Source organism: Phocoena phocoena, chromosome 11, assembly GCF_963924675.1.
Source record: "Phocoena phocoena chromosome 11, mPhoPho1.1, whole genome shotgun sequence".
NCBI lineage: Eukaryota > Metazoa > Chordata > Mammalia > Artiodactyla > Phocoenidae > Phocoena > Phocoena phocoena.
In genome coordinates, this window is record NC_089229.1 from 17,050,488 (window position 1) to 17,074,614 (window position 24,127).

Genomic DNA, 24,127 nt, shown 5'->3' on the forward strand with positions numbered 1-24,127 from the left:
GTCTATTAAGTGTGCAATACCATTATGTGTAAAAAAAAATGTACATGCCTTAATTTAAAAATACTTTATTACTAAAAAATGCTAACCATCATCTGAAAACACAGGTTTGCCACAAACCAATTTGTAAGAAAGTCAGTATCTGAGAAGCACAATAAAGCAGAGCACAGTAATATAAGGTATGCTTATATAATACTCAACAGTTGAATCAAACTACCTTAAAAAGAAGATGTAAAAATACCTTATGATCATTTTGGTCCTTGATTTCCCTGAAAAACCGAATATCTTTAATCAATCTGGATTTGATATGTTCATCATACATAAATTGGCTAAATATATAGAACTTCTTTTTCAAAAACTGGTAGGTGAAATTAACCTATAAAATTAAAATTTCAAAAATTGGAGAACGTTATGAAAATTAATTTCAAATCAGTATTACTGAATAAAATATTTATAAAGTCTAATTCATGTTGGACCTGAATTATTTAAATAAATGAAGGGTTTTTTTGCCCAAGTTTACAGAGCTTTCTAAAAGCTCCCCTTAAATATTTTTATGACACAAAAGGAAAAAAGAAATTAAAAAAATGGAAAATACTTTCATAAGACGACTAAGAGCTATAGTGAGAATCATAAACCAGATTTGACGCTCTAGTTTTCAAGTCATAAACCACACTCAGAAGCTTCTATGTTCCACCATTCATAAGATTACTTATTACTAATCTACATGTCTAAAACGATACTAAAGTAAGAAACATGGTGCAAGAGACCTTTCCTGAAGGAAGAGAGTAACATTCAATTATTTATCCATAAATATTTTGAGCACCTCTTATGTACAAGGCAATGTACCTGCTCTCATGCTAGACATGGTCATCATCATGAAGTGTATATTCTAGCAGGACAGGCATTTTAAGACAAATATATGTTAAATAAACTATTATATCTCAACTGCAATAATTTCTAAAATGAGAAGTATAGGTGTTCTGAGAATGGGTTAAAAGGTCCTGACCTAGACTCAGAAAACACTGAAAAAGTAGGATTGGAGCTGAGATTAAAGTCAAAATAACAAGATTAATTCTGACCGATAGATGAAAGCCTTGTACTAATTTCCATCCCCACCACCCTCAAATATTACTAATTATTTTTGCACATGTATGCCCTTTTCAACAGTCTTCATCACCCAGTTATATAAATGCGTGCTTTCTCAGAACTTTTCTTGTGGTTTAAACATTGCTTTTTCTTGATCTCCTCAGCAGTAGTAGTCTTAGAAGTAGTCTCTTCTTTACCCTTTCCATTCCTTTTTTTCCATACACTTATTTATTTATTCATTCATGGCTGCGTTGGGTCTTTGTTGCTGCACGGGCTCTCTCTAGTTGCGGCGAACAGGGGCTACGCTTCGTTGTGGTGCGCAGGCTTCTCATTGTGGTGGCTTCTCTTGTTGCAGAGCATGGGCTCTATGGCGCGTGGGCTTCACTAGTTGTGGTGCACGGGCTTAGTTGCTCCGCGGCATGTGGGATCTTCCCAGACCAGGGCTCGAACCCGTGTCTCCTGCACTGGCAGGCAGATTCTTAAGCACTGCGCCACCAGGGAAGCCCATATCCTTTCCATTCTTAAGAGTGGGTAACTCTGCCAGCCTCTGATCTTATTTCTTCTATGCTCACCTCATCATCACCAGACATCAGGAATTTACATTCATTAGTGTGGTTAACTGATTAACAACTGTTTTTCCTGCTAGAGTACAATTACTACGACAGCAGGAAATGTCTGTTTTTCTTATCCCAGTGCCCAGCATAGTGCCTGAGACACATAAAATATGAGCATAATTGTATCTGTTACATGAATGAGTGTTTGACAGATGAGGTCAAAGAAGAGTTTGATCCTTAAAGGTTCAGAGTTTATTCATCCTGAAAGGCTCAGACATCTCTACATGGATAACCCCTTGTTTTAAATTTGAAACTCTGACTACCTATGGCCCCTTCCTCTATTGGTAACCACTAACAGAGCTCCAATCACATTACTTATCAGCTCAAAGACTTCAATGGCTTCCCCACTACACTAAAATGGTCCCTATGTAACTTTCCAGTCATGTAACTTCTCCCTATTCCCTTACTCCCAAATACGCTTAAGAACACTTTACTATTTAAACATTTGCATTCTTCTTTCCTCAAGGAGAAACTGTGGCCTGAAAACCAGGTAAATTTAAAGACTTCTCTTTTTCCATTGAAGGAAACATAGCATATAAGCTCAAATGATTCTTGCAAGTGACTGAATGCCCATTTCTAAGAAGATTCAAGATATTTTTTCAGCAAATTGCTATTTTATAGATATCAAAAAACTAGTAAACGCCCTCCCAAAAAAAGAGCATGACTGATGTTAAATAAACTATCAATGATTTGCTTTCAGACCGGTGTGAGGTGATACCTCACTGTTGCTTTCAGAAGCAACAGAAAATATCAAACAATCCACCCAGATATATACTTATGCTGATGTCCTCAAATCTCCAATGTTATTTATAATGATGATCTTAAGATGGTAAAACATTCTAAAGTGCCTTTTTTTGTTTTTAAGATTTTTCTTGATGTGGACCATTTTTAAAGTCTTTATTGAATTTGTTACAATACTGCTTCTGTTTTATGTTTTGGATTTTTTGGCTGCGAGGCATGTGGCATCTTAGCTCCCCGACCAGGGATCAAACTGACACCGCCTGCATTGGAAGAAGAAGTCTTAGCCACTGGCCCGCCAGGGAAGTCCCTAAGGTGCCTTTTGAATTACAAAGCTTCCATGACATCTAATACAATTTCAGTGACAGACATTTTAATTATACCAAACAGAAAAATGGACATTAAGGTATAATATAAACAAGCAATAATGTATATTTACCAGAATATTTGATGAAAAAAACTACTTTTCAAACTACCAAATTCAACAGGGGTCTATTACCCACACAACCTCCCTCCCAGAAGGTTCTTACTGTTGTATTCATGATTCCTGTGCCATGTGTTCGAATTGAATTAGCAATATGCCGAATGTTAATAGTGTTCAAATGTTTGTTATTGCTTGTTCGTTCAATAAAAATCTGTAATGAAACAAACACAATCAGTAGCAAACACTGGCCAGTTAACCCAAGAATTTTACAATTTTATTTTATTAAAGATAATTGAAAAGTCATTCAGAATGATAATACAGTCAAAGCAAAGGAATAAACAAGATGATCTCTAAACAATTATTTTTTGTCTTCTTTATTTTACTAACTTGCACTATTGAGAATCAATTCTTTGCCCCTCAGCCTTTCTACATTAAAAAAATTTTTCTTGCATGCACATTATGGTCACCTTATCCTTGACAAAGGAGGCAAGAATACACAATGGAGAAAAGACAGCCTCTTCAATAAGTGGTGCAGCTACATGTAAAAGAATGAAATTAGAACACTTCCTAACACCATACAGAAAAATAAACTTAAAATGGATTCAAGACCTAAATGTAAGGCCAGACACTATAAAACTCGTAGAGGAAAACACTCTATGACATAAATCACAGCAAGATCCTTTTTGACCCACCTCCTAGAGTAATGGAAACAAAACCAAAAATAAACAAATGGGACCTAATGAAACTTAAAAGCTTTTGCACCGCAAACAAAACCATAAACAAGACAAAAAGACAACCCGCAGAATGGGAGAAAATATTTGCAAACAAAGCAGCTGACAAAGGATTAATCTCCAAAATATACAAGCAGCTCAATATCAAAAAAACACACAACCCAATCCAAAAATGGGTGGAAGACCTAAATAGACATTTCTCTAAAGAAGACATACAGATTGCCAACACACACATGAAAGAATGCTCAACATCACTAATCATTAGAGAAATGCTAATCAAAACCACAGTGAGGTATCACCTCACACCGGTCAGAATGGCCATCATCAAAAAATCTACAAACAAAAAATGCTGGAGAGGGTGTGGAGAAAAGGGAGAGAACTCTCCTGCACTGTTGGTGGGAATGTAAATTGATACAGCCACTATGGAGAACAGTATGGAGGTTCTTTAAAAAATTAAAAATAGAACTACCATATGACCCAGCAATCCCAGTACTGGGCATATACCCTGAGAAAACCATAATTCAAAAAGAGTCATGTACCACAATGCTCACTGCAGCACTATTTACAATAGCCAGGACATGGAAGCAACCTAAATCTCCATCGACAGATGAACAGATAAAGAAGATGTGGCACATTTATACAATGGACTATTATTCAGTCATAAAAAGGAACAAAACTGGGTTATTTGTAATGAGGTGGATGGACCTAGAGTCTGTCATACGGAGTGAAGTAAGTCAGAAAGAGAAAAACAAATACCATATGCCAACACACATATATGGAATCTAAAAAAATGGTACTGATGAACCTAGTGGCAGGGCAGGAATAACGACACAGACGTAGAGAATGGACTTGAGGACATGGGGGTGGGGGGAAGGGGAAGCTGGGACAAAGTGAGAGAGTAGCACTGACATATATACACTACCAAATGTAAAATGGATGGCTAGTGGGAAGCTGGTGCATAGCACAGAGAGATCACCTCAATGCTTTGTGACAACCTAGAGGGGTGGGATAGGGAGGGTGGGAGGGAGGCTAAAGAGGGAGGGGATATGGGGATATATGTATACATATAGCTGATTGACTTTGCTATATAGCAGAAACTAACACAACATTGTAAAGCAATTATACTCCAATAAAGATATTTAAAAAATTTTTTTAATAAAAAAAAGTTTTTTCTGAAACTCACTCACTTGATTGTTGAGATTATAGAGGTATCGAGACACAAATATATGAATGTTTCTCATAATTTCCAAGACATCCAGGCCCTACAAAACAATCCACAAAGAAGTTCTATTATTATTAAAGTAATCAGACATATCAACATAGTGACTTACTGCTTATACAAAGTCTCCCAATATTTTTAAATTATTTTAAAGAACAACTATACAAAAAGTACAACCAAAAGTTAAAAAGAGCCTTCAGACATGTACAGTTAGGACTATCTGCTTGGGGAAATCTGACTGCTTGTTATCTTATTCCTTTTGTGTAGAAAGGAACGGTTAAATTTAAAATTTCAAAGATCCATGACTCACAATCATTTTGCCACCACTCTTGAGAATATCTGTCTTCCCAAGGATCTTTTCTATATTTTTTGCAAAGTAAACTAATGGCCAGATTATAAAAATAGATTTTAGAATCTATTTTAGATTTTAGAATTTTAGAATTCTATTTTAGATTCTAAAAGATTCTAAAATAAAAGCCAGATTCTGGCTATTATTCTATATATAATAGCCAGAATATGTGTATTATATATAAACAGTATACATTTATAAAATATATACTATTTTTCAGGCATTGTGCAAGGTTCTTTATATGGAATTCGCCAAAATGAGGTATTATTCTTCTTAATTCCACAGCTGAAGAAAATGAAGCTAAGGGAGTTCCGCAAGGAAACTAGGAAGAAGCAGAACCCAGGGATTTAAAAAAATCGAATTCCAAATCCTTATGCTTCTTTTAATCATACTAGACCACTTTTAATATACAAGTTACCTAACAAGAATCCTTCTTTCTTCAGTTATTACTCTAATACCTAATGGTATCATACAAACTGTTCCACAGCTTTTCTAATTGGGGCTCAAAGTAATATCACAATACCCCTTTGATTAAGGTTTTATTATAAATTTTCTCATGTTTTAATCTAAAAATTTATTTACTCATTTTTTTTCTCCCACATGAGCTGAGACTGTTTTTATTTATTTTTGTATCCCTAAATGTAGTTCAGTGTCTAGCATGTTTTCAGTAAATATTAAATTTATAAATAAATGAATGAAAGGATATACAGACTGATCCTGCAATTGGTCCCTATATATGCAGTAAGATGAATGAAAAATTATGATCTTTAACTTTTGGAACTGAATTAAGATTTTTTGGTAAACATTATCTGGATTATCTTAGAAAGAATTACATGCACATTAACTGAAAACAAACCTTTGCACTCATGAAATACTGCCATACTGTAAATCAGCTTATTGAATTAGTAAACCTAAATACTTGTTTGCACTCCTCATTTTAAGACAAATACAATTACATAAATTTAACCAATTTTCTAAGATATTAAAGCTTATATATTGTATTTAGGTTTAAAATCCTTAACTGTCACCTTGATTAAACTTTTTAAAATTCGGCAGAAGTCACCTCATTATCCCGACACGTTTCTGAAAAGCTGTATATAAATCTATGTATATTTCAAATTTTCAACAAAAGGAGAAGTATAAACATTTGGAAGGCTATGGTAAATTCTTTCATAAAGCAATTTAGCACCATCTAATTTTTTATTCTTCTCAAGTATGAGGTTTTTTCTTGGAATATAAACATGTACTATATAAAGTAAAAAGAAAGAATTTTTCTTAGAGAAATACTGTTATCATGCTACAATCAGACTATACCAAGAACAGTTTATACTATACCTGTTCCAAAGTCTGACTAGGAAGATGTGCCTCGGTCATAACCAATCCATAACGCTGAGTAGCTAAATTTCTCATTTCACTGTAAGTGGCCCAGTCGTGAAGAGCTACTGTCGTTAGATTGTAGAAAGTCTTGTCTAGGTAGTGAGTTACATAAGCTTAAAAAAAAAAAACCAATCAAAACTTTTCTGATTCATGAACAGCAGGAAAGGAAGAGAAATGAAATTAAAAAGGAAACAACCTGCCTTTGAACATTAAATTTCTTCCTTTAAAATAAGGTGCTAGGAAAATAAAAATGAAGAAACAAAAAGGAATTCAAGAATAAATGCACTAATACAAAGAAAGATTTTCTCAAGGTTTTGTTTTTGTTATTTGCTCTTTAACAGGGCAAACAGATATAGAATATGACCCTAAGAAGGAAACCAGAACACTCACCTCGAATGTCAATGAAACGATTGAAAAACCGAATTGGATTCAGAGAGAAAAAAAGGGCCAGGTCTTTCATGCCAACTTTGAAAGGGTTTCTGTCATCCAGCTTTAAATGAGTATGCACAGAAAGTCGCAGGTCCTTCTCTATTTCTTTGCACAACTTGTCCAGCAAATGCTATTCACAAAAGAATTGCTATCTTAATTTTTCAAAATAATATTCTAATTGTATTATTCTTCTAGATGTCTATGTTCTCACTGTTAGAGCTTTAATACTGAAAAAATGTGTCAAACTGGTTTAAGAGTCTAAATACTCTACGGTAAAATATTATTTTATTGGGAGAGTGAAATTATTTGCTGTCTATTGAAATCAATAATTATTTTTGACCACGGAGCAGTTAGATGAGTTCTAATGAATTCATTAGTATTTTAAGTATAACACCCTTGAAAAAGAAATCAAAAGCTAACGTCGGATGGCTTCATTACAAGGAACATGAATATATAATATAAAGCAAAAAATTTATAGAAACTGGCAACAAAGGAGGAAAGGTCCTGAGAATATGCAAGAGAGAAAAATTTTTAAAAGCTTCCTTGTAATAATCATTAAAAAAAAAAAAAATCACAAAACTCACTGAGCTAAAGGCAATGAAATTGATCATTTTTTCTGGTGTACCATGGGGTTCTAAGTACTGGCCAGACATGTATCTTATTTTCTAAATACAAGTATTTAATATGAGAAATTATATTTAAAAATTTCACAATTTTATCAAACCTATATAAGGTTTATATTGTGAAGTTTACTCATTTTTAATTCCTCCCTCCATACAAAAATACTGCTAGTTGGAAATTTAATTTTAAAGATATCAGTGTTTATAATACACACTTCATTAAAACAGGGACGGATGTACTATGTTGCACTCAAATTATCTGTTACACAAGTAATAGGCTTTATACTTTTAAATATAAAATATTTCAGTCATTAGCTTTCCAAATGAAATTCAATAAAACATTAATAGTTAAGTTACCTTAACTATATGACCATCAGCTGCAGACAATAGTCAAACCAACTTTTCCATTTGTATTCTTCTAACAAACAGAACTTTAAATTCAAATATACTACTTACTAAAGTAAAAAAAAGTTTTCCAAATTCCTGGATTTCTATATTAAAAATTAGGAATTAAAGACCAATTTAGCACAATAGTGATAGTTCCTTTGTGATTTACAATAATAATCTTAAATTTGTGAAAACCTGCTTCAATCCAAAAAGTTTTTCTAAACATTGCATTCTAGACATGTTTTAAGCTTTTCAATCTCAAAATATGTTACCTCATTTAAAATTTCCATGATTTCCTTGTCATAGCAATCCAGAAGTACTTCATAGGACTCTAAATGCCTTGCATGCATCATAGCAGGTACACAGTCACGTAAAGCACTGAACATGTACTAAGACGAAAAGTAGAATGTACGTGAATTTAGAAAAATTACATTTCTAAATTATATTACAAAAGTTAATCACCTACCTTAAAAGACAAAACCTCAATCTGAAGGCTTTTTTACACATGACTATCTTACTTTCCTAAGTAAGAGTTGAATTTTATTCTCAGAAGCATATATCTTACTTTCCTAAGTAAGAGTTGAATTTTATTCTCAGAAGCATATACTTTAAGTATACAAAAAATGCACATTAACTTATCCTTTTCCTACCTTGAACATTCAAATACACTCATTTCCATAAAGAAACGGAAAGATCTGAACAACATATAACTTACTGACAAATAAGTCATATTATTTTGACACAAACTAAAACCCAGTGCAATGAGAATGATTAGGAATATGAGAAGAGTGAAATATATATTAATTCATTAGTAGTAATATAAAATTTATCTAAGACTATATAAATTTTATTGAATATGCATAGCACTGTTAAAAAACAGCATCAGCAGTTTTAAAAGTTTATTAAATGATCTATTTTTAAATTAATTAAAGTGGTTTACACAGTGACTAAAAAAATGATGGGTTTATTCTTTACATTATTCTTTACTTACATGTAATCTGGCTGCATCAACAGCATTTTCATATACATCGTCTAAATAAATTGGGAAGACAGCTCGATGCCAGTATAAAAAACAACAGTCACATTGTGTTTGGACTCTACAATGTAAAGTAATAATTAGTGGTACCAAAATTGAAGTAACCCAAAAAAAATAATAAAAGGAATGATATTATGTATCATAAGGGTAAAAGCTCTGTCTTACTCTTTTGTATTCCTTACATCATTTAACCCAAAATTAGTATAGAAAAGCCACAAAATAAATATTTTTCAAATTGAACAACAGTAACAAAACACTCCAATACCCGACACTGTCAAAATTCTGCAAATACACTTCAGTGTTAAAGCATACTTAAGAAACAGTATAGGGTGGGATAGGGAGAGTGGGAGGGAGGCTAAAGAGGGAGGGAATATGGGGATATATGTGTACTTACAGCTCTTTCACTTTGTTGTGCAGCAGAAACTAACACAACATTGTAAAGCAATTATACTCCAATAAAGGTATTAAAAAATATATACAGATAACTTTGAGTTTAAAATAAATTTATTTTCAATATTATTTGATATGACTCGACTTACAAGACCTGCATCACATGCACCTGTCTCAAAGCTGAAACGGAGACTTTTCAAAAAACTGTGACCAAAACAATGACAACAACAACAAAAACCAGTCGCACTCAACCTGTCTATCTGTGCTAAGTGACTATCTCACACATTATCAGGCAACAAAATGATCATTAAGTATCTTAGAGTAAAGAAGGCTCAGTATTTCTACCAAGGGTGTAAAGTTAAATGCCACTAACTACAAAAATCGAGCTTCTCAGAACAACAAAAACATCATGTTACAAATATGAGCATTAAATACAAATTGTGCTGAAACCTTAATTCGGCTGGGAATCAAAATTCAGAAGACCCACTTTCCCATTAAGAAACTTACTGCTTGCTTAATAAAAAGAAAACAATAAAGCCACAGGAGCTATATAAATAAGCCTTCCAAAACCTAATTCGTATTAGTGATTGGCTACCCAACAATGTAATTCAAATTCATGCCCCAAATAAAATTACAGAAGACTATGTGAGATGGCTCTAAGTCTCTCACAAATAGATGAAGTCTTGTTATAAAGCAGCAATTTTAAGTCCATCACAGATACACATCACAACGATCACAATAATGTTCCAGGGTCTGCCAGATGCTCTAAGGGTTATATCGTATTTTCTCATGTGAGTTCTTCCAAAAGCTACATTCTTACTGTAGAAGCAAAGTTAAAGAAATATGATCGCTTGTCACAGTCTACTTTTAGTCTAAAGTAGAAGTTATGAACAGGAACTAATGGTCTACCTAAGTTATATTCCTAAGTTATATTCCTTGTCTTGCTATCCTTAAAAAAAAAAAAAAAAGCCCTGATGTTTCCATTACCCCTATCTTTTGAGTATCATTACATATACCTACTTACCTTTCTCTAAGTTCACTGATAAGATCCAGCTTTTTCATGACTACTTGAAGTGGAAGGAGTTCTTCATCTTTAAATGTTTTCTATCAGGGAGGGGAAAAAGGCAGAGAAATTGCACTTGTAAGACAGGTTTCTTAGGTCAGTAATAAGGGAAGTGTGAAACCTCAAATCTCACTTTTATTCCATAAATAATAGCAATACACTTACCATTTGTGTGCCAACACTTAGTGCCAAAGAAACAATAAGTCGTCGTTGCTTTGTGCTTGGTCCATTTAGAGTGTTTTCAGCCAAAACTAGAGCAGAGAGCACATCAAGACGCTGTTCACTATATTTTTTGTCAGAAATTACTCTTTTCTTAAAGATAAAAGAAAACAGGAAATATCAGCTTTAAATCTGAGGCAATAACAAAAGATGGAGAAGAAAAATTTCTGTTATCTTTTCCATGATTCAATTTAAGAGCACTTAGACAAATACTTTCCCCATTCAGCTTCTTGTGATAATGTTCGATGCTTTACTGCCATAACATTATCGCTGAGCACTGTCAGGGACAGCAAATTACTAGGCATACTTCAAAATTACTGTATTGATGTAATAAGAAAATCATTTCTTAAAAGAAGATGCATCATATTTTTAAAATGCATAATATGTCATTTTTTAATAGAACTGTGTTAATGCTACAAGTTCAGAGTAAAGATAACCCTGATCACTCTAAGTAAAATCATAAAATACCATGGAGATTATAACCAAGAATATTGTGTTTGAAGAAATGGAGTACACAGGTTTAACTAGAAAACACAAATAAAACAACAGGAAGGGCAAAATAGAAAGATGATATAATTATGCTGAATACATACAAACTTTCATACCTTGGCCACGGAAATAGAATTAAGAGCCTGATGCTGAAGGTGCTGTGTTATATGTGAGACTGAATCAGCCACAACCAGGCTTCTCCTGTAGAACATATGTTCTATTGCCTAAAAAGAATCACAAGTGATTTTATGAAAATCAACTCAAAACGTTTAGGTAAAATTATAGCATATCTTTATGACCTTGAGCTAGGTAAGACATTTGTAAATGAGATGCAAAAAGCACTACCATAAAGGATAAGACTGGTAAATTCAACTATATTAAATTAATGATTTCTATCAAAAGTCACTATAAAGAAAATTAAAAGACAAGCCAACGTATGAGAAAATATCTGCCACACACAAGGGATTAGTACACAGAGTATGTAAAGACACCAAACAAATTAAACACTTTTTTTTAAAAAAGGCAAAAATTTCAATAGATAACTGAACAAAAGACATGAATATATTTTTCACAAAGAAAACACAGTTAACAGTATTAGACAAGATACCATGATTAACAATCAGGGAAATGAATGTTAAGTATAAAATCATTTATAAACACCAATGTGCACGTGCACACACACAAACATACACAAAAGGCCAATGACACCAATGTTGGTCAGTTAGGGAACAATGGGAAGTCTAATATATTGTGGGAGGTGTGTAAACTGATAGAACTACTTTGGAAAACAATCTGGCATAATCTTGAAAAGCTGATTATGTACATATCACAGAACCCAGCAATCCACTCACAGATATACAATACTTCAGAAAAATTTCTGCACAATTACACCAAGAGACATATACAAAAATGGCAACATTATTTATAATAGCAAAAACTGGAAAAAAACCCAAAAGTCCATTGCCAGGAAAGCTACACAGTAATGAAAATTAATGAACTACAGCTATTCATCCCAACATGGTTAAGTTCAAATAAAAAATTTTGAGTAAAATGAACCAAGCCAAAGAATACATGAAGAATACATTAATACAAATTTCAAAAACATAACTAAACAATGAATGGTTGATAGATTCATTCATATGTGGCAAACTAAAAAGAAACAAGGGAATGATAAAATTCAGGGCTGTGGTTCCTCTGAGGAGGTAGGATAGGATGCGATCAGGGAGGGACAACACAGGGGCTTTGAAAATATTGGTAACATTCTATTTCCTAAGTGGGATGATAGGTTTTTAAGTGTTTATTATTTTTAAAATTATGCTTATATATTAGATATAAGATATATATGCATCTATACATACATATACTTCTGTATTTGTATTTCATAAAAAATAAATATAACTGGTAATACCTTAAAGAAAAAAATGCTAAAAATCTAAAGACACAATCTCCAAACTATCTTTATTTCCTAAGCGAATCTAAAGCCACTATTAGCAGAAATTTACTAGCAAATCTTTATTTCAGTTTTTACAAAAGGTTAAAAGTGGGCTCTCCTGCCTGTAAGGAGTTTCTTTTTTTTTATTTATACAGAGTATGTTAAGAAGCATTTTACCACATTTTCAAAAGTATTCAAATCCCAAAATTATAACACTTTCTCTAAATAACAAAATAAACAGCCTCTGCTGACTAGCCTCATATGCATTAGAATACTATAGAATAATATTAACGTCTCATTTTTTTTTTTTTTCTTTGCGGTATGCAGGCCTCTCACTGTTGTGGCCTCTCCCGCTGCGAAGCACAGGCTCCGGACGCGCAAGCTCAGCGGCCATGGCTCAGGGGCCCACCCGCTCCGCGGCATGTGGGATCTTCCCGGACTGGGGCACAAACCTGCGTCCCCTGCATCAGCAGGCGGACTCTCAACCACTGCGCCACCAGGGAAGCCTGTCTCATGTATTTTTAAAACTCATGCAACATGCTTAAAACTTCCGTGAGTAAAACTTTATCAATACTTAGGCTAATACCTTTTCATTTTCCTTCTTTTCTCTTTCACCACAAGTTAACTTTTAATAAAGTTTATTGGCCATTCATAGAAAACTACTCAGAAATTTCTTTCAGTGGCTAGTTCCGTTATCCAACTGAGAGATGAGTACACTTTTCCATAATTTTTTTATTCTCATAATCAAGAAGTCAAACCTTAACCAAAAGAAAAAATCCTGCTTTAAGCTCGGGTCATTTCTCAATTATAATGGCAAGGTAAAATAATCTAAAACCTACCTTGAGAAGTTCAACAAGCCTGCATAATGCCTTAACTGATGTTTTGGTCATTGGCTTTTGCATGGACATGTAGAGATTCATTGTGGTTTTAATAATGGTACTAATACTATATGCATATAAAAAGCCCTATAAAAAATAATATAAAACATTGATTATAATCACAAGAAAAGGTTTCATTTCTTCAAGATTTCATTCTCTATGTAATAATAATTCTTCAACTTGCCAATAACTAGTGTTTTTAAAGTTCATTTTAAAGTCAGCTCTTAAGATTTTGAAATATTCTTTCTTACACAATGTTATACATGGTGGTTAAGTTTCAAAGCAGCCCTTAAAAGTTATGTAACCTATCACTTACCAGAAATTTAGTAAGGTTGACATTACAGCATATAACCACAGTTAAAGAATCTTTCCATTAAAACAAGACTTTCAGAGGAACGATCTGGATGTCAGGAAGATATCTATTCATCCTTATCTTACCTGCCAGGCAAGAAGATAAAGACTCCTATCTGCTGCAGCTTAAGACAAGAGCTGAGGACTCTAAGGAAGTAGGAATTGAAAAATGAGAAGGAGAAAGAGAGCTGCTCTCTGGCCAGTACAGATATCCAACAGTATTTCTCAGTTCCAAGCGAATCCCCGTTTCTTTTTCACCCAGGACAATCCATACTATCCATCTGCTACCATGTCCCCTGCTATGCTGGTGCTATTCAGTCTTTCTCTCTTTCCAGCCCAATAAGAACAGATTCTCTCCTATCCTTCTATTTATGAAGGAAGCCACAGGTCTTGTAAGGTTTAAAAAAAAAATTTAGTGCTAGTAAACCCAGGGAAACAGTATAGAATACAAAACAGGAAAATGGGTATTACCTCTCAAATATATTTTCATTTAGATCCAAAAAGGACACAGAGAAACATAATGATGGAGATTCTTTAGGTTTATAAAGAAGGACCAAAAAAAGATACATGTACAGTTTAGAAATGAACTACGTTATTGTGAATATATCCAACGAGCCAGGGCAGAAGCTATATGCCAGTGATTCTCAACCTTTTTCTCCTGCTCTACCATCAGTAACAATGGCTCACTAAAGGAGTGATACCCAATGGGGGGAGAGGGGATTTTTGTGAACCAGTAATAGCTCTGTGATGAAGAGATGTGATAAAATTAAGAGAACTAAGAAATGAGAGAGAAGGTAGCAGCCTAAGAGGTGACAATAAGACCAAAGCTTGGGGCATACATGCAGGAAAGAGCCACAAGTCTTACCTTGTCAGCTACAGGACTATTACACCAGACTCTGCCCTAGCGCAGCACTGGGAAAAGTTAAAAAGCAGAGACAAGGAACAGCAAAAGTGTAACTCTAAGGCAGGTAAAAAAAAAAGGGAGTTTCTTTTTTGTGGGGGAAAGGGGGCAGAGCACTCATGGGCCAATACCACACCATTCCTTGATGGTCATTAATTTGTAAAGGACATTGACAAAAGATGTATTTTAAACATCTAAATGGGGAGGGGGGAGGTCTGGGGTCTGTTTCCGTTAACTGCAGAATAATTTGGACCAACCTTTCCACAGAAAACAGCTAGGAAATCTGGGCAAAACATTTTTAAAATCTCTTGAAAAGCATCAAAGAGCTATCAAGAAAATAAGAAAATACAAGGCCAAGACCTGGAAGAAGACAGAAACCCAAAGACATGAGCCTGGCATTTGTGGCTGCTTTCCCACAGAGGCATCTGCCCATTCCCAAAGAGGGTAGTAAAGACAGAAGCCAAACCCACAAGGGAAGGAGGGTAAAAATATGAGTCCATGGCCCATCAAGGAGGGGAGGAGGTCCTGGCAAATCACCTAGGCTCTGAGTTGGGTTCTTTTTTTTTTTTTGAGTTGGGTTCTTAAAAACTACCCCCTAGAAAGTAAGCATGAACTAGAAATGACAGCCATCATAGAATTTAGGTCCCACTTTAAGTCATCTCAATCTATGACTGGGCTGAGGCGATCTGGGTGCTGCTTGTCCTAGACTAGCTGTGTATCAGAAGCAAAAATTAAATCCTCTCTGGAGGAAGAAAAACAATACCCAGATCCTCAATTATATCTACAGTTTTTCCATATACAACATGCGTTATTAAAAATAACAAGGCATACAAAGAGATAAGACATATCCAAAAACAAACAACAACAAAAAATAGATAATAGAAAGACCTAGATAATGAAATTATTAGACATGGGCTTCAAAATAGTTATGTTGAATATGCTGAAGAAATAAAACACAAAATTATTTCAGAAAACAACTGGAAACTATAAAAAAGAAACAAACTGAAAAGTAAAATAATTAAAATTAACTCAGAAAAAAATAAGAAGTCAGCAGATGGGTTTAATAGCAGGTTAGATGTAACTGAAAAAATAATTAGAACAGAAAGAGAACAGAACAGAAATAGTACTTAAAGAGTTAATGACTGAGAATTTTCCGGAAACTCCAGAAGCTCTACAAATCCCAAGCAGCACAAACACAAAGAAAACCACACATAGGTTCATCAAAGTAATAATATCGCTAAAAGCCAAAAAGTAAATCTTATAAACAAAGACACATATTGAAAAAGCAACAAAACTGAAAGCTGACTTCTCAACAAAAACAAAATTAAATGAAATACTAACAGGTATTCTGCAAGTAGAAAGATGAGGAGATGCAGGAAGGATAAAAAACAACAGAATGGGTAAATATATGGGTAAATCTAAGTGAATACTATTAAAAACAACAGCAACAATGCCTTATAAGATTTAAAATATATACAGAATCAAAATACACAGCAGCAGCACAGGTGACAGAGGGATAAATAGAATTCAAGTGGCTTAAGATCCTTATACTGTCTGGAAAATGGTGAAACTACTAATCTATATTGGAGTCGAATGTTCAATAATGCATCTTAATATCTCTACATTAACCACTAAAAAAAGAGTAAAATACTGAATTAACAAACCAATAGAAGGAAGAATGAAATAATAAAAATAATTCAAAAGAGCAAGAAAGGAAAAGAATAGGGACACAGAACAAGTGAGACAAATAGAAAGCAACTAATCAGGTGCTAATTTTAAATCTAAATATCAGTATTGACATATACAGAAAACGGTTTTATTGGGGAGAAATACAGGCTGCTTATAGGAGACACACATTAAAAAAAGAAGTCAAACAGGATGCAAGTAAAAGGATGACAACAGATGGACCATATAGACCTTAATTAAAAGAAAACTGGTACAGCTATGTTACTATCACACACAAAAGACCTATGACAAAAAGCATTACTAGAGATAAAAAGGGACATGTCACAATGATAAAAGGTTTGACTCACCAGTAAACTGTAACAATTCTAAATGTTATGCACTTACTTCATCTCAAAATATGTAAAACAAAAGCTGACAAAGCTACAAAGGATAAATAGAAAAATCCACGATAATAGTGGGAGATTCTAACCCAGCTGTCTCAGTAACTGATAGAATATTCAGACAAAATCATTAACAAACATGACACTACTTGATATATATAGAACACCACAACCAACAAAAAGCAAATTACATTCTTTTTAAGTATACATGAAATGTTTGCCAAAGCTGTCCATAGGCTGGGCCACAATGGGCCTCAACAACTTCAAAATACTGGAAGTATCTTAGTACTGCTAGAAATCAATAATAAAAAGATAACTAGGAAACCCTCATGCATTTAGAAACTAAGAATTCTATTTCAAAATTACCAAGAGAGCAAAGTAAAAATCACAATAAATGTTTTTTAATATTCTGAACTAAAGAATAATAAAAATACAACACATCAAAACTTATGGGATAAAAAAAACAAAAAAAAACTTATGGGATACAGCAAAAAAGTCATGCCTTGGAGGGAGTGTAGAGATTTAAATGCATATATCAGAAAATCTAAATTAATTAATTAAAGTCAAACAGATCCAAACATACATAACCAAATCAATTTTCAGTTTTAAAAACAAGAACACGTCCTACCCTTTACAGTTTTTTCAAAGTGCACCTGTACACTGGATTAACAAAGAAATGACCCCCCCCCCCAAATATTCTAAGTAAGAAGATGCAACTACCTGTATAAAAACATTACATCTATTGGTGAGGTCTTCAGCAAATTTATCCATTCTCTGCTCTTTAGATAAAATAGATTCCATTTTCATCATCCATGAGCTCACAAAGACGTAGTAAGACTGTACATCTCTAACAAAGGAAAATATTGAGGTTATTCAGCATAGGAAAGAAAATTTACTTCCATTTCTTCATACTGGATGGAGTATTTCTCTGCAGCAGCCACTTCATCTTTCTGGTTTTCAATATATACATATATCATATATACAAATATAATTTACTTAAGCAGCAAATATTTACTGAATGCCTATACATGCCAGACACTGTTTCTCAGTACTAAAAACAAAGGGCAGTAAACACAATAAACAAAAATCTCTGCCCCCACGAAGCTTACATTCTAGAAAGGAGACTTGTATAATAAAGAAATTAGAAACTGAAATCTGTAAGATGTCAGATATGTGCTATGGAAAAAATATAGCAGGGAAAAGAGCCACTGGGGTGGTAAGTACAATTTTAAACACAGTGATCAAAGTAGGCCTATTGTAAAAGCTGATTTTGAGCCAAGATTTGAAGTTGAATAAGTAATCCATGCAAATATATAGAGGAGAATTTTAGGAAAGTAAATAACAAATGCAATCATCCCAAAACAGCAGTTTGTCTGGCATGTTCAAGTAATAACAGAGAAGTCAGTATGACAGGAGCACAGAGGGCAGAGATGAGAACAGAAAAGATCAGAGAGGTACAGGGGTCGGGGGGTTGGAGGAATAGGAAAGTGCAGAGTGGAAAGGGGATTTGTGTAATGCCTGGTAGGGCAGTAAGGACTTCAGTGGAAAGCCTCTAGAGGATTTGGGCAGAGTGACCTACTCTAACTCTGAAGAGGATCAATATCACTTTGACTGGTATGTTGAAAATAAACTATAAAGGGGACAATGGTAAAAGCAGGAAAACCACTTAGGAAGCTCCTGTGATAATGCAGGAAAAAGGGGATGACAGCTTGAACCAGAAATGAATGGAAGCTGTCAGAATCTGAATATAAAAGCTAACATTTACTGAATGCTTACTATATGCCCAGCAACTGTTATAAGCACTTTACACAAATTAACTCATTAAATCCTCACATTAACCTTATGAGGTTAAGTATTACGATCTCCATTTTACAGAAGAGGAAACTGACACACAGAGAAGTAATGTGCCCAACATCATATAACTAGTACACAGCCAAGCCAGGACTTCAGCCCAAATCTAGGAAGCTTTCCCATCGTGGAAAAACTAAATCAATAATATAATTCTACTATGCAGGCTGCTTACTAACACTAAATCACTATATCAATGCATTTCAAATTACTCAAGATGAGAACTTTTAGCCCACAAGCTATTTAAGCTATACTTCTTTTATTTTAAAAACAATTAAGTTTGGGCTTCCCTGGCGGCGCAGTGGTTGAGAGTCCGCCTGCCGATGCAGGGGACTCGGGTTCATGCCCCGGTCCGGGAGGATCCCACATGCCGCGGAGCGGCTGGGCCCATGGGCCATGGCCGCTGAGCCTGCGTGTCCGGAGCCTGTGCTCCGTGACAGGAGGGGCCACAGCAGTGAGAAGCCCGCATACCGCAAAAAAAAAAAAAAATTAAGTTTAATTTTAATTAATTCAATCAAATCTGAGAAAAATTATTTCTTCTGAGCCAGGATTCCATTATACAAAAGACACCAATAGCTGCACTTCTGGCTTTGCCTCAAATGGCACTAAAATGTATTATTTGACTTGTGGATGATTTGATTTAGAAGTCTGGAACACAGAGTAAGAGCAGAGTCTTAGGGCAATGCCTCCACTTTAAGGAAGAGGCTGTGATCAGGACCCAAGCAGGGATACAATGTACAGAAGGGAACAGTAAAGTCACAAGCAGGGACAGAAGAGGCCTACAACAGCAATCAAGTTGATGGCAATCCAATCAGTAACATTAAGAAGAAGGCTAATACACAGTCAAGGGCAGTCAAGAATCACTGAGTTTTAGGTCACACTACATGGGATAAAGCAGAGGTCTGTCACTCCACCCATCATTCCTAGATCCAGACACCAGATAATCTTTATCTCCTGTAAATATATAAAAATGAAACTGCTTCAAGTTTTAAAAAGCCAAGTTAATTGACAAAGTGAGTCCAAAAAGGGTCCTGTCAGATTGTCAGCTTCATTTCCAAGTACAAACAGGAGTAACACTAGGGAGAAAGAACAAATCTCCTGTCCTAATATAAAGCACTTAACAGTGTCAACACTTGTACGTCAACTGGGGGTTTGAAACAAAGGTTCATACCTCTACCCTCCAAGGGCAGTATCCCCAGCATCAAAATGGTTGTGAACAAAAAGCAAAATGCAGCAACCTACAAACCTTGGACCCTAGTCAAAGAGGTGGCTGGGGGCACTTGGCCACGTGGGGTCTAATGTATGGTGCGGAGGCAGGAAAACTGTCCCCCACTGTTTCCTCTTCCTCCATAATGAACTCTGGAGCCTGACTGGGACAGCCCTTAGTCACTTCCTCAACTTCTTCTAAAATGTCAGACAAAGCTCATGTTGATCACACCATCTCCTCTCTCCTGGGTTTCACTTTAGTGTTGTGAATTTTAGGTTTCTTTGGCAGTTAATGAGGAGAATGAAAAAGACATTGCCCTCTTCAGCTCAAAGGAGCTCTATAGTGACTGCAGAGAGGTATGTTTTTGAAATTAAAGAATTCAGAAATATTGAAATGTTATCACACGGGGGGGGGGGGTGTCTTTGAAAGTCAACTTATTCAATCTTTTACATAATACGACTCAGTTCCTCCAGCACCCTGGACTGATGGTCATCTCTATTCTGCCTGCGTAGCTCTGGTGAAAGGGTACATTACCTCTCAGGGCAGCCTACACAACTCTGTCGCAAAGGCTCTAGAGTAGGACGGGCGTGGGTTTGCATGCCTTCTCTGATACGTACCCAGCTGTGTGACCTGGCAAAGTTCATTTCTCTAAGCCTCATTTTCCTTACCTGAAAATGGGATAAAAATATAGAGAAACACTATAGGGTAGTGTTAAGAGCTTGTGCTCTAGAGTTAAGACTTCCCAGCTCTGTACATATTAGTTGTTTCGATTTGGGTAAGTTCAATCCCTCTGTGTCTCAATTTTCTCACCTATAAAATGGACATGACAACAGTACCTACCTCATAGGATTTTCTGATGATTAAAAAAGATGATACACATGAAGTTCCTGGAATAGTTATTGGCTTATAGAAAGCATAGGGTAAATACTAGTTGTGACTTTGTTATTTCCCATATGAGAAGACTGTTACAGGGTTTACAAAAGACAATGTGTTTAAAGCCTTTAGCATAATGCCTACTACATAGTTACAAGCTTGATAATGTTGGCAATTATTATTAATATGTGTCACATTCATCTTTTGGTTCTAATTCAACTTCTTGGAGCCACAGAGATCAAATCTGTTCCCTCTTCAACCTGAATGCCCTTCAAATATTTAAAGAAATCTAATACATCATTCCTCAGATTTCTCTTTTAAAGGCCAAACTATATAGAGACTTTTCAGTGAGTCTTCAAAGGTCATGGTTCTCAGATCTAACATCCTGATCAGGTTCATCTGAAGATGCTACCGTTTGTGGCCCTCTTAAAATGTGGCACCACCAAACACTCATTATAATCTGACCAATAAGAATTTAATGGAACTACCAATTCCCCTAGCCTAGATATTATAACTACTAGCTTCCATAACTTGGGTATAGTTATTAATGTAATCCAAGTACAAACTGACAGTTTTAGCAACTGCATCATACTGTTAAAGAATATGAAGTCTCTGATAACTAAAACATACACATCTTTTTTTAAATTACTGCTACCAAGCCTGGTCCTGTCTCTCCATCCTACTGAGCTCATCTCTCTAATCTAAATCCAAACTTATGTCTTTATCCCTCCTCAACTCTGTTTCAGAGTGTACTGGAGTGCCCTGAAATCTCTGCCATGAGTAGTCCTGCCTGAATTGACTTGTCACTCTCCACTAACTTTAATTATAGGACCTGGGGGTACTAAGAGATGCTTTAGGGGATCTCGTATATTCCAGATATATTCCTCTTTGCCCCACTGTACAGGAGTGACCCAATTTCCCCTCAATAGTCAAGATTAACAGAAAGTAGGTAAATATCCCTATTACCCTTTAACCATGTTACAGTTAAAAACTGTCCAGTACAGGGCCACTGGCAGAGTCCTGTGTCGCTTCACTTAAAATCTTCATCCCAGTCAACGTGAAATTTTAGCAGTATACTCAAGTGACAATGTACAGTAAATTTAATTGTTAAGGCTATGTGATGAGAACATGGGGGCTCATTATACTATTTTCTCTATTTTGTGTATACTTGAAATTTTACACAGTAAGATAAGCTAAAAGATGTAAGTATCAGAAGAAACTAAGAGTTAAAAGTGTTCTTTTAGGAAGCAGGACGAAGGCACAGGGGGGAATGGGGCAGAGGACAATCATTTTTTTCCTCTGAACCTTTAGTACTTCTTAACTTCTTAAATATGTGCATACATTACTTTCATAAAAATTTAAAAAAGGAGTGCATTAAACTAAAGTCAACTCCTGCAAAAATCAACATTGAGTCATGTACACACAATGTTCTAAATGTCATCAACTGGCATCTACTGCAGACTTCACTTTACACACAAAAATATTTAATGCACCTGACAAAAAGTATATGAATGTATGCACACATATCTATATTTCCATAAAGTATAATTTGCCTACATCTTAAATTGAGTTTAAGCCTACAACATTTAAAACAAAAAACACTCCTAGAAAATAAATCTCCTAGAGATTGCCCAACGTTTTCTCTGGTAATGAGTAACTATGTCTGATCTTATAATTCAAATGCTTTCTGCATATTTAGAATCAGTATAAAATTTGAAAATATAAACTATCTAAATATTTACATTATGGGTACTTATAAAACCTACTTGGTAAGTGACTGAGCTTTCTGCTGTAGGAAAGTATCTCTGTATATTTTAATGGCTTGAAGACTTTTTCTATCCAGAAGTTTGGCAGCTGCTGGTATTTTCTGGATCAAAAAATTGTCGGGAAACCAAATAATATTAGCAGTCAGAGTGATGGCTGGTACCTGAAACAGGAAATGAAAGAGGAGGAAAATCATTAAATGCAGGTTAAGCAACAAACTGTTTAATAATCCTACAACATGCAATGGAAAACAACTTATTTCAAGAAAAATAATGATAAAAAGATACTCATTAATATGAGATAAATTATGTTAATGTGGCACAGAGTAAAGGCATTCCTATATCTGGTGTGGAGCATGACACTAATTTTATTCTGTCTAAATATTAAACAACACACACTCACAGATTTTCAGATGAACAAAAATATGCAAAAATTAAACAGAAACTTGAGTCTTCATGACCTTTACTTTCACTCTATTTTAGTGAAAAAATACAAAATAAATATCCAAGATGGCTGGGTTCTCATGGTCATAGATCACTTGATTATATAAACCATCTAAATTTTCAATTTTGAAAACAGGTGCCACATCATGGAAACAGCAAAGACAGAGAAAAAAATTGTTTTAAATTTTTTCCTACTTCAATAATGAGAATGGGTGGCAAGAAGAGAAAGCGAAGGAAAAGAAAGAGAAAAAAGTAGTAATAGCAAGTTAATGTACAGGAAAAAATGTGGAAAAGCATCCACTAATATGTATTTATACAATGTGGAATTATGGGGTATTTTCATTTACTATGTTACTTATTTCTGGAATGCTTAGACTTTTTAAAATGAATATTATGATATTATTTTTGTAATTATTATTACAAAAATTATTATTTTTGTAAGCAGGAATAAAATACATTTTAAAATACCCAATTTTATCCCAAATCTTTTCCATCTATTCAAACTGAAAAAAATAGAAGTTCCAAGTTCTTACCTTCTTACAAATGTCCAATAAAGACTTATAAAACTTTTTATCAACCGTTCGAAAAATTTGAAAGTGCAATACAAAGAGTCCACAAATTCCTACATACTTGTCTCTCTGGTCAATTTCAGAAGGTTCTCCTTATAAAACAATAACATGAGAGAAAAACAGAATATACTTAAAATTCTGCTTTAAAGGAAATGAAAACTTTTAAATGAAAACCAAAAAATGCATGTTACATTACCAAGTTTGGCTTCTACATTTGCAAAAATTGAGCGAATACTATGTGCAAATTCTTCAGCAAAAGTGCTATTTTTTGACACAGATACTCCTCCATTGAGAGAATCAAACTGCTGTTCTATACAGGCCTAGACAGGAAACATTTAGAGAAATTTATACTCTCATAAGCTATTATGACTTAATATGCTTTAAACAGATTTAAATATAGAGTGATAACTCCTACATTCATCATTTTGATTTTACTAACACTGAGGCTCAGGTTTTTAACCTTAACCTAATATCTAAATCCTTCTGAATGGGAAATGTATATGTACTTACATATTTGAGTACCCCTTATGTGAAAGTAATAAAACTGAACCAAAATCTCTAATTCTACATGAAGAGATACACACAAGTGATGCTTGCTGACGTATAGAAGGTATATCTGATGAAGCA

At 34.5% G+C, this 24,127-nt stretch overlaps 1 protein-coding gene across 2 annotated transcripts in view; it reads right to left on the reverse strand.

The window, feature by feature from the left end:
* The window catches only part of WASHC4 (WASH complex subunit 4), a 51,457-nt gene that overhangs the window by 13,807 nt on the left and 13,523 nt on the right, over nt 1-24,127 (reverse strand). Inside the window, exons 11-25 of one of the 2 annotated variants that reach the window (XM_065887119.1) lie at nt 23,697-23,820; nt 23,465-23,592; nt 22,491-22,651; nt 17,517-17,643; nt 13,440-13,565; nt 11,285-11,392; nt 10,626-10,772; nt 10,422-10,501; nt 8,963-9,068; nt 8,244-8,360; nt 6,926-7,094; nt 6,494-6,648; nt 4,778-4,852; nt 2,966-3,070; nt 239-373 (exon numbers count right to left, since the gene is read on the reverse strand). In XM_065887119.1, coding sequence (XP_065743191.1) covers nt 239-373; nt 2,966-3,070; nt 4,778-4,852; nt 6,494-6,648; nt 6,926-7,094; nt 8,244-8,360; nt 8,963-9,068; nt 10,422-10,501; nt 10,626-10,772; nt 11,285-11,392; nt 13,440-13,565; nt 17,517-17,643; nt 22,491-22,651; nt 23,465-23,592; nt 23,697-23,820 — 1,863 coding nt within the window. Of the gene's footprint in view, nt 1-238; nt 374-2,965; nt 3,071-4,777; nt 4,853-6,493; nt 6,649-6,925; nt 7,095-8,243; nt 8,361-8,962; nt 9,069-10,421; nt 10,502-10,625; nt 10,773-11,284; nt 11,393-13,439; nt 13,566-17,513; nt 17,644-22,490; nt 22,652-23,464; nt 23,593-23,696; nt 23,821-24,127 lie in introns of both variants that reach the window. The other variant, XM_065887118.1, reaches the window with a different exon arrangement.